This window comes from Folsomia candida, unplaced genomic scaffold, assembly GCF_002217175.1.
Source record: "Folsomia candida strain VU population unplaced genomic scaffold, ASM221717v1 Fcan01_Sc028, whole genome shotgun sequence".
In the NCBI taxonomy this organism is placed as follows: domain Eukaryota; kingdom Metazoa; phylum Arthropoda; class Collembola; order Entomobryomorpha; family Isotomidae; genus Folsomia; species Folsomia candida.
The window spans coordinates 267,368-278,664 of record NW_019091220.1 but is presented as its reverse complement, the minus strand read 5'-3'; the positions used below and the strand labels follow the sequence as shown (position 1 = coordinate 278,664).

General features: G+C 37.5%; 1 protein-coding gene and 1 long non-coding RNA gene across 3 annotated transcripts; both read right to left on the bottom strand.

The window, feature by feature from the left end:
- Positions 1-3,947: 3,947 nt before the first annotated feature.
- On the bottom strand, positions 3,948-5,321 carry LOC110859929. The gene is made up of 4 exons (XM_022108967.2): positions 4,812-5,321; positions 4,478-4,730; positions 4,278-4,410; positions 3,948-4,207 (listed from the first exon to the last, which is right to left on the bottom strand). The coding sequence occupies exons 1-4, from the start codon at positions 5,013-5,015 to the stop codon at positions 4,090-4,092; spliced, it is 708 nt and encodes a 235-aa protein (XP_021964659.1). The 5' UTR covers positions 5,016-5,321; the 3' UTR covers positions 3,948-4,089.
- Positions 5,322-7,143: 1,822 nt separating this feature from the next.
- Positions 7,144-10,395, bottom strand: LOC118438936. 2 transcript variants are annotated; one of them, XR_004837153.1, is made up of 6 exons: positions 10,061-10,395; positions 9,658-9,876; positions 7,862-8,028; positions 7,746-7,785; positions 7,591-7,677; positions 7,144-7,366 (listed from the first exon to the last, which is right to left on the bottom strand). It is a non-coding gene; the product is annotated as an uncharacterized LOC118438936 (long non-coding RNA). The 2 variants fall into 2 exon arrangements; XR_004837152.1 differs by having other exon boundaries at positions 7,862-9,876.
- Positions 10,396-11,297: the final 902 nt, after the last annotated feature.

Sequence of the window (11,297 nt, the reverse complement as noted above, 5' to 3'; positions counted from 1 at the left end):
ATTTTTGAACTGGTCAACAATTATGCCTCCAAATTTCACAAATGGATGCATACATATAGAACGACGCTTAAAATCAGCACGCGTATTGGGAAACTGGGAATTGTGTATTGGTTGACCTCACGTAGAGCATTTATCTCACAATGTTTCTTCAAAACTATAGAAAATATATGCCAGGAAGTAACTTTGTACCTTTGACGTCTCTCTGTCAACTTTTGTATCATTTTTCCCTCTAAACTATCATCATTTAACGGAGTGCATGTACATATTCCCATTTAAAATTCATTCAATAAGCCAGACCCCACTGCATTCTTCCTCTCATTACATTTGCCCACCAACACTGTAACAAAAATGATGGTGTTTCACATTATAAATATTGAAAAGCATCTCTTCCATTATTATACGTACATACACCAGATGAAGGCGACGACCACGCGTCGCGCACAGATCGTCGTGCGACCCAAGTATAATAAATATGAAATGCAAGTAAGCCACTAAATCCTCAAAATCATCCATCACACTCAAGCCTAAAATGACAAAAATATGGTAAACACACACACAAACCACAAACCGATCCAAAGCTGCTCAGATTTAAGTGCGTTTTCTTCCAAAATGTAGTGAATATACATGAAGTTGCGTGGGAGGTGGTGGTACTTGGTAGTTTGTGGGATGTAATATATAGGTTTCGTATTGATGATAATAATGGAGCAGATTTCATTGCACTGCGACTTTGTTTATTGTCAAAGGTCTCTGTTGGCTACTGTGCTTGTTGACTGTGTCATTGTCATCTCTGCATCTACCCAAATTTCATTTCATTGATACGATTTCGCTACAAAAATGAAATGTGTTTCATAATATTTATGGCCTTCGAGTTGAGTGGGTGGTTTGGTTGGGAAGGGAAGAATGATCGTAATGTGGACAGTTGTGTGGCTTTTGCCGTGTTTGTACGTATAAAAGGATGTCACCTTTATTGCCAGTGGAAATTTGGCTGCGCTTTTGTCTTCTTCAACACTGGCGTGACGCTCAGCCCGCTCTCAGATCGGTCATAATGTCACTCCGTTAATCAAATCAGATTACATTAGACATCCCCACCAAATCTGTCACAACCTCTCATTTACAACTTTCAATGTCAAAATTCACTCAGAGAAAATTGAATGATGGGAAGTCAACTGAATTATTTTCGAGGGTATGACGATAGTGTTTGCTGTGACAGAAAAGTTATCAACTTAACGGTTATCAAAACAATAATGCCATGAAGATTGAAAGAGGAACATGCCATACAAGACCACCAACCACTCTTTAGGACAGAATTTAAGTTAGATATCAGATTCCATGTCAAATAATTCACTTGAAAAAAACGGGATTTTAATTTGCACAACAACACAAGATAAACAACATGTACAAAGTTTATGCTAAGCCAATTCTATTGTTTGCTTTTTACTTCATCTCATGCAATTAGGAGTTATCTCTCGAGTCGAGAAAGCTCGTCACGACTACTGTATTACAAAACCGATTTCATTTAAAGAATCAGAACAAATCTCAATATTTCTGTAATACGAGGCATATCTAGAGTACATGAAAAATGGAATTTTGATAACGTAATCTCTTGTTTATTATGCTTCCTGTTCTGATTTGTCTTAAAATTCTGCTTTAATAAAACACATGCAAACTGGTGCGAAAACATGGCAAACGTTTATGTTTTATTTAGAAATCAATCTACATAAATACATATCGTATACACAACCTACGCCCAAAAACTCTCTCTTCACGCCCCCACACCAAATTATTACAACAACATCCAGATTAGTATAGCAAATTGCGACACTGGGCAACAAATCATGCCATCGTATTCATCTTCATGTCATGAATTTAGAGATATGTAGATCTGAAATGTTTAAATCTTCTCTATTTACTATTTAGTTTTGAAAGAATCCTTGCGCATGTTTTTGAATAGACTTCTTTACATTTAAATAAGTTTTAAATTGCATTCCAATGGCGAAGGAAATATTTATAATGCTGGTGAAAACCGCCACTTCATTCTGCCTTGGTCACCACCACAAAACCCAGTCTGATCTGGTCATCGGTACGGTGAGTGAGCAGAGATAAAGAAGGAATAAAGAGATTAAATCTCGAAATATAATAAAATTACTCAGGTTAAAAAGTATAAGCTCTCATCGGGTAAAAAGGCACTTGATGAAGACATTTTCCTTTTAACTTTTTATTAATTCGTTTTAATTCCTACAATTTTACTCACATCTTCCTTCCTTCGGTAATTACAAGGCTGCCCCTTCAACTGTCACAGCCTGGTTGTCATTCATTACTTACGACGGAATGAGTGGTTTTATACGTAAGTTGGCTAGCTTTTGAATCTTGAGCGTAGGTTTAAAGTGAAGGAATGCAGGAGGAGAGAGAGAGAGATGATGATGATGATGACACCACAGTTTTTGATAGCTAAATTGTAAAATAAGGGTTAAATCGTCTCCTTGATCTGCGTGGTTCAGCTTACAATCAACATTTTAAGATAACTTGGAATATTTTTTAGTAACGTAATATCTTGGAATTTTTGAACATTATGAGGATTATAAATCGTATCTTGCCTACTTTTCTGTGACTTGAAACTAGTAAAAATTCCATATATTTAAATACAAATACGTAGTTATTGTAAGTATTTCTTAAAAATTGGACTGAATTCCATTCCAGCAACGAAACTGGTAGACTACGAACGATTCCTTCATGACGAATACCAATCCACGATGGTGATGATGAGTCCAAACCAAGTGATGCATGCATGTTGGGATGATTTATGCATGAATGAACCGCATAAACTTACCCCTTTGGCACCAATCTCATCAATCAGTCGGATGCTCACTTGTCCGATTGTCGGACTATGACTTTTCATTTCAGAGTCAGATCCAGTCAAAATTTCCAATCAGAAACAGATGCGGTGCAGTTTACAAGGATGTGTGGAATGCGTTTTAATTTTGTCTGCGGTGTGAATGGGTTAGTTGTGGCTCGGTTACGAAACAATATTGTTATCTCATGAAACCATTGTGTTGTAATGAAGTGGACAAAATAATGATACAATGGCTGCAAGGTGCAGGTTATTTGAAGCATGTGCTCGTAAGCTAAATCGTGAAAGATTCAAAGATATTTCAGGAACAGGATTTGATTTTTGACGACGTAATTCTAAGAATCTTGAAGAAATTCAATTCGAGTTTTTGATACATTTCACAGAAATTGACTTTCCAATGTGCAATCATTCACCCATGACGGGACCTCCACCTCCACTTCCTTTTGTACATGTCACACCAATCGCTTTGAAATATGGAAATATTTTTAGGTACAAAATTTATTTAATACGATTTGAAACTCTAAACAGGAAATTGCGGAATGATTGAAGAGTTGCCTGCAAGCATGGATTTGCTGTGGTTAACCATGCAGAGTAAAAGTGACAATAAGGAATGAAATGAAACCGAATTTGCCCCCTGGCGCAAGTACTCACAGACGAATCATTCATTCAACTGTGCCAAATAATAATCTAACCAAATCATCAATATCATATCGAAGCGGAACTCACATAGCAAAATTTAAATATTGAATAATGTAATGATTGTTGTCGTGTCGTTGTCAGCAGCGGAATAAGGAATGAAGAAAGTGATGAGTTTTGATGGGACGAGCTTGGGTGCACAATAATTTCTCCATATGCCATTACTTATCCTTAGTTTAATTTAACTATTGAAGTGTGTTCTTTAAATTGATTTCTCACTCTCTTGCAATCTCCTCTGAAATGAAATGTTAACGAGATTCGTCTTCTTCTTAACGTGATTCATAAGCCATAGTTCACACCAGAGATGATGCCGATTCAAAGTCAAAGATGTGATATGATTGACGGAAAAGTAATTACTTTTCTGGGAATAAACAACAATTTGAGGATATGATATGTAAAATCGTCTTAATTCTGCTTCTTGTTAAAATTATGATTTTTATTCTTCTGTCGGCTTCATATTGATGAGTAAACTTTCACTCTTGGTTAAAAATTAAAATTACATCACAGACAATATGTAAATAAGTGCATAAATAATTGACGAGAAGTCAGCAACTCAAGTCAGATTTTATTCTTTGTAAAGATTTGTTAATCCAATGAGAGATCGACTTGGGGCAGGCTTTCGTCATTTCGGATAAGAAACAGTTGTGTATGATTCTAAGGTTCCTGAAAGTTTAAAAATTTAGGTGAAATCAGGTGAAAATTTTATTAAAGTAAAATTGGGATAAAGACGTACGTGCAAGAATTGTATTTTTTGACTAGATCATGACTTTTCTGTAAAACACAGTCGTGGATGTTGGCTTGACTTTCAGCGAAACAATTAATTGATCGCTTATCCGCATGTGTTGATGAATTCTTTGTCAAAACACCTTTAATAATTTTCCATTAGTTAAATATGAAAAAGTAATCTTTATGTTTCAAATTATCGAAACTTACTCAAATACTTGTTACGATCTTCACATATGATTTGAACATAGCTGTTTGAAAATCTGAGGGCGTCCGACCCAGTTCGAAGTTGTCCATTTTTCTGCTCATACAAAGTGTCTAACTTTATTGCAAGTAGATTTCCACACTTCCACCTCTTTTGCCAATCCGTGCAAAATTCATTGATTAATTCTAAATCTGTTTTTGCATTCTGTTCCTGATCCGATTTGTACGGCCAGGCAGCATCTTCACAGGCGAGGTATGTCTAAATACATAAATCGACCAAAACTACTCATAAATAAGTGTCCCAGTTACTTGGACGAGAATAAAATCATAATCTTCATACCTCCATAAATCCCACCCACTCATCCAAATCCCCAACGTTGTCAATCCCTTCTATCAAATGTCTTAAGTAGCGCATGACTCCTTTAGCCCCCAATCCAAGTTCGTCGGCCATAAAAATTGCTGGAATATCTTCTTCACTTGTTCCACTTGTAGACGTCCACAACACCAGAATAGAAAAGTACCATAGTAAAGATGCCAAACTCATGTTTTCTCGCTTGAAAACTGCACAAATCCAATAGTTTTACACTGATAGGTTCTGATTTTGACAAAGTAGTCGGATCTTGTCTGAACGAATTTTACTAATGAACCACACGAGGTCTGGAATTCGTTATGTAATGACAAATTGAGTACAACAGGAAGTAGAATGATATTTCCGTGTTACAGGAAACCACGAAACGGACAAAACTTTTGGATTTTCGTGTGGAATTATCTAGCCACGTAGTAATGGGGTTATATATTTAGTTGAGCAGAAGACCATCACCGTACTACAACTCACTTGTAACAATCAGTCTGTCTGGCATAATGAACAGACTTCCTCAATATTCATGAATTTATACAAGTACAATGACGCACTAATCCAGAGAGATGCATTATAATAACAACAATTTCCATAAAAAACAAGAACGTGCAAAATTGCATACGTGCCACCACACGAGTCCTGTTTTTAGCATGAAATTAAGCAGTCGGGTAGCAAAACATCGCTCCTAAAATTTCCAGCCCCTGGTTTTGATCTGTGCCTTTCCAAACGTCAAATCATCCCAGCCAAGTGAACCGAAAATGAAACACAATGAATCCTTGAATTTTGAAGTACATCCCATGTTTCCCATTCTTGGCAAATATCTGGTAAACAAGAACCATCTGCAAGCAACTCATAATTGAAGGCAAATCTCAAAAATTGGTGGGCTTAAGCAGCATTAGGCGTCTTAGCAGTGCTAGCAGATGTCTTGTCTTTGGTTGTTAATCGTCTTTTCTTCCGAGCAGAAAGGGTTGGCTCCTTTTTCTCCCTCATTCAACGCCAAATCGGATAAAGTCGCGCACACAAGGCGAAACGTTAAAGGGTTTTAGTCCTGCTTTTCATTATTATTATTTCTTCCATGCTCTCGGGTGAACAATGCGAAAAGGATTTCCGCTTCTTGTACCTCTTGACTTGTGACTTTGTTTTGTTTAGTTTGCTTGTCATTCTTTGGCAGAATTGCAACCAGAATACGAAAGATGCGAGTTTTATTCGGCACATATTGTTATTACTTTGTCTGGAGAGAATTTCATCCATTCCACTTAAAGCTGTAGGGACATACGATACCTGAAGGCCTGCCCAAAGTGGATTCAGCTTACTCACTTTGAGCATTTTATGGACCTCGCTTAAAGCCTTGTGTCAAACGGAGGTTCAAATGTCATCAAGTGGTGTGGTGTGGGATGCAGACTTACCTTCGTGCATGCATTCCTAAAAACCTGGCACTAACCAGCCGAAGAAACAGTGTTATTGATACGATACAAAATTTTGGACACGATTCGGGCATCATAAATTCGAAAGTAGCCATCCATTTCGCAAATATTTTGTGGAATTCAAAATTTTGAGAATGTGACTCGCCTCAACCCGACTCCCGTCTCTAATGATTTTAGAAAGTTGGTTGTAAATCATAAAACGCAATAAATTTAGCTTTTGCCCTCTCCACACGTAAACCACAATGATATCCCCACGGACAAAAGTAGCTGAAGGTTACTCGAGTGAAATGAAAGTTATCCTGGTTAAGTGTTACATACATACTGCACACAAGGATATCAGACTACAGAGAATCCTTCACATGTGCCCTGACAGGCAGATCGAAGCTCAATTCTTAAAGGGTCCGTCGTCCGTCTCTCATGCCGCACTTGACTGTGTTTCAAACTTTTCAAAAAGGCTTATTTTAGCTGCTGAGTGAGGGGTGGCATTGCGTGAGGCATGATACGACACTCGACCAAAATCCAAAACCACTGCTTGTACAGAGTCCCAGAAATAAGTTTCTTGTTCTTGGCTTTCATGTCTGTCAATCAACGCGCTGCAAGGTACCACCGGGACGGACGGAAATCCAAACCTACTCGCAGACTAATATAATAATAATCGATGAGATAATGCTGATCAGGTGCATTATTATTTGGTGAAGAGATGTGTCTATTCATTCACGCTATGCAATCTGCAAGTTAGATTAGAAACGGTCAGAATATTAAATCAGAGAACTAACAAGATCCATGCACACAGCGGAATGGAAAATGATACACGAGTCCGTTTCATTAGTGTTCAAAGGTTTACTTTTTATTAAAATTTTACACAAATTCTTTAAACCTTCGTGCAGACAGTTTGTTGTTTTTACCCGCATCCTCTTGTTCTACAAGAACTACAGCAACTTGATAAATTCATAACTAAAGCTATGCACATTAGTGTCATAACCATAAATGTTTGAAAAACGTACTACTACGTTACGTTTACTTACTTACTTCTTCCCATCTTCACAAATAAGTAAAAGGGCGGGTCAGGATTGATCATAATTTAAATTAATGTAGCCCTTTTTCCTGTTCCAACTAAACCAAAAAGAAAATACGTGTAAACAGAATTACAATCACTGCAGGATTTAAAAGACGGGAGCCAATCTTTTTTTTCTTCAATGTATAAAATATGGCGATGAAGGTCTCTTCGCCACCATATCATCAGTCACACGTCTCGTTTACTTCAACAAAAATTTTGTTTGGTTTTGTTGATGGTATCAAATCATATCAGGAGCTAATCATCATAAACAATCACTTACAAGAGTGGGGCATGCTGGAGTCGGAGTAGAATTTTCTACATGTACACAAGCTTCTCTGGAACATCTTTGTACGAGTTCTACATAGTTCTGGATAAGAAAATTGAAGTTGAAGGAAAACATCAAACAACGCGTAGGTAATATACGTAATCGGTTACCTTGTTGATTTATCACGGGTTGAGCGATACGGTGCACCAGCTAAAAAAACATGCCATATTATTTCATACGCTTAAAACACTGACCGACTCCATGAAGCTAAAAAACATGTACATACGTATGCATAATACGCTTCTTGTTTGTTTACTGCGTTCGTTCGAGTGACTGACTTGAACCCCACAACAAGCTCCGAGATCTCTTTAATAATGCAGAGGATTGGTCGGATCAGCTACCGGCAACGCTAACCACAACTCTTTCTCTCTCTCCAGGTTCATCCGTCTCCGTCTAATTTAATCAAGGGATTTCGAAAAATAAAGATAAACGATCGTCCATTTGTATCCATCAGGGAAGAATAAACCAGAGCTCAATCATACGCTCATGTGATGATGGTATCGACGAAATGATTGAGTATGACCCATCAGTCTCATAACTCATAAAATATTGCTTTTTCCTCCCAGCTCTTTCGCATATCACAAGGAATGAATAAGACGAAGAATGAAGCGGACTAGAATTTCTGGGAGCTTGGGGAATGCCCACGAACAACAAATACACATCAAATATGAATTACTTTATCAACCGCCTCTGGAGAAATTCCAGTCTGCGTTATTTACACATTGGATGAATATTTAGTACAGTGGATATGCCCAACTTGTTAATTTAGTTAGAGCTGGAGGGGAAAGTTCGCATTAGAAAAATTCTTAAATATAATTGCATTAATCGGGACGGAAATTTTGAGGCTTGTAAAATGAAACAAACTGCAGCTGCACTTCTTTTTTTAGTGACCATTCAACTCGCTGCATACAGTGATAATTAGTTGAAGCCTCTCGTCTCCTTTATTTTTGGAGTGGTGTGTGGCACAAATATGTTTGAAGTACACACACGGACAGAGATAAAATGTTCTAAATGACGATAATTACAGAAACCCGTCATGAATTTTCTTCTTCTTAAGAAAGAGTGACTTGAGAGAGGTGCATGCGTGATGCAGTTTTGTGTAAGGAAGTCGAAAGATGCAACACGAACCAAGATGTCGAACTAAATACTTACGTTCTTGTTCTGAATACTAAAATTATTGCGGTCAATGTTTCCGTAAAAATCATGACTATCTATTTTGAGCCGAGTCTCTAACCAGGTTGCGAATGCCGGGTGGGAAATGGACGTATTAACACATTAGTCACTTAATAATACTCAACATCCGTCTTCTTTTCCTTTCACCACGATCTACACCATATTCGGACGTAACAATGAAATAAATACCACACACACGTTAATTCAGGGAGGTAATAAATGTGATTTAACGCAAGCCACAAGTAATAACAGTGCGTTGAAGTAGTTGGGCAAATATCTTAAGGGTTCTCTTTTCTCCCACGTCACGCGATGGCTATCATTACAGATAAACGAAGGGCCCTTGAGCTGTAAGAAAATATGGATTAAATCCAAAATTGATGGTTATCGGGATCTAAAACCAATTTAAAATTTAAATCTTAAGGCTCTTCCACAAATGTTCAGAAGCTTTTTCAGTTTAGAGTGATGATTTTAGAATGGAAAATGGGTAGAATATAATTTTAGTGATGATAGGTCAAGCATTATTAAGTATTCAGGTAGGGGAGGAAGTAACAGCTTATGAAATCATGATACGTACGTATTCCACCCTTCTTAAATATCACTATCTATGCATTTCCATCTAAAGAAGAGGCAAATAATTGGTGCGGGTTTCGGCAATTTCAGCTCCATTTTAAGTCACCTCGATTCGTTCCTCTTGCATCCAAAGAACAAAAGGGTTATGCATAACTAATCGTAATCATTCACCTTTCGAAGCCAACGCAACGATGAAACTGTTTACAACAGTTTATGCTATGCGTGGCTGGGATGATGCGACTGGAGCCTTACACATATCAAAAGATAACCCATACCTACCCCTTCACGATCTGTAATAAGTAGTCAAAAGCGGAATGTGTTAGTCATGGTTTCATCACATGAAATGTATCCCATCATTCAAACGCAGGAGAGGAACTGGATAATATTCGGATCTCTTTCGGCGGCGGCGGCGGCGTTCCCTTTTCATCCCTCATCACCGATAAATGAATTGATGACTACGATTCTTCAAGGTCCACTCCAGTCGGTCAGCGTTCAGACCTGAGGGCCAAATTCAGAGTCAGGTAAGCAAAAGTATGAAAGCTGCAAATATAAGGTGATGATCGCATTACAAATATTGGGTAATAATAATAACCCAAGCAAAACGTAACGTAACCCGTTCCATCGAAACAATAAATAGTTCACAGCCACAAGTGAAACCGCACAAAAGAATGGAATCCAATACCTCACAACAACCTTCAATTGCCACATCCTATCTGTAACAACAACTAATAAAGATAATAAATAATCTCAGGTTTGTATAGAGTGAAGGTCTAGCAGGTAAAGAGTGCAGGTAAGTCTTCGTCGTCGACGTCGTCGGTGGAATAGAAAGGAAGTGCAGCTCTAATCTAAGAGAATGGAAAACGTAGACGATCACATAACAACAATGCAACCATTACCAATACCTTGCGTCGAATGATGAGGAGGCAATCAGCCAATTGGTCCCTTTCATCTCTCATAATGCATTCTGCTCAATTACTCAACCCACAACAATGGATTATGAATGAGGACCTAATATCAATTTTACTCTGCTTTTGTTACCAAATGTATAGAGAATTGGGAAAGATTAGTTAATTAATCAACCAACCAACCCAAAGTTTCTCAGTTGGAAAGGAGTGTTTTCTTGTACTTTTTCTCCTTGGAATTTTTCTGAAAAATAGCAAATTGAATTTGATTTTATGGACAAGATTTATTCAGATTACTGCATGTTCAGCATTTTTTTGTGGTCATATTGCAAAGAAAAGGCAGGCCAAGTAAGTCAACTCGTGAGTTCAAGTTCACGGTTCAACTTTATTGGAGTGCGTGATTCATATCTCAAAATGATTTTCCACTAAACATGCAAACTTCTTCTAATCTGGGAATCTCTGCTAATCAGCTATAGCATAAAATACCAACAATTGCACAGCCAAACCTCAAATTCCCTCAAGTATTGTAAAATAAAATTGCCCTGCAGGTTTATGTAACTTGATAGTCAAACCCACCGCAGGAGAGATATGTGTAAGATAAGATGACTAAATTATCTAGAATTACGATACGATTTGCTAATTTTTTAACCTGTGGAAAAGAGTAAAAACCAACTTTTCTTAAAAACTCCAATAAGCGATGACTAAAGGTTTTTGTAGAAAAAATGACAAAAAATATAGACGATGATTAGTACTTCCTCCCCCGTTTCTTGTTGGGTACAACTACCATTAAGTAATTGAATAATCTACGAACAAGCCCCAAAATTACTTGTCTGCTGTCTTGTTAAAGTTGTTAAAATTGTGAGTTAAGCTTCCTCTCGTTCCCGATTAGCCAAATAAACTCGAGAATTTTCATGTTTTATACGTCTGTGCGACACCTAAATCAAAGGGAGGAGGTTGAGCCCACAAGTATTTTTACTGGGGTTTTATGCACGTCGGAAAATAAATTACTTTCGTTTC

What these genes read in the sequence shown, in the direction of transcription:
- LOC110859929 (XM_022108967.2), bottom strand. Translation starts at nt 5,015, where the DNA reads ATGAGTTTGGCATCTTTACTATGGTACTTTTCTATTCTGGTGTTGTGG. An exon ending in AGTGGGTGGGATTTATGGAG is followed by an intron (nt 4,731 to 4,811) that starts GTATGAAGATTA and finishes TTATGTATTTAG; the next exon opens with ACATACCTCGCCTGTGAAGA. An exon ending in AGATCGTAACAAGTATTTGA is followed by an intron (nt 4,411 to 4,477) that starts GTAAGTTTCGAT and finishes AAATTATTAAAG; the next exon opens with GTGTTTTGACAAAGAATTCA.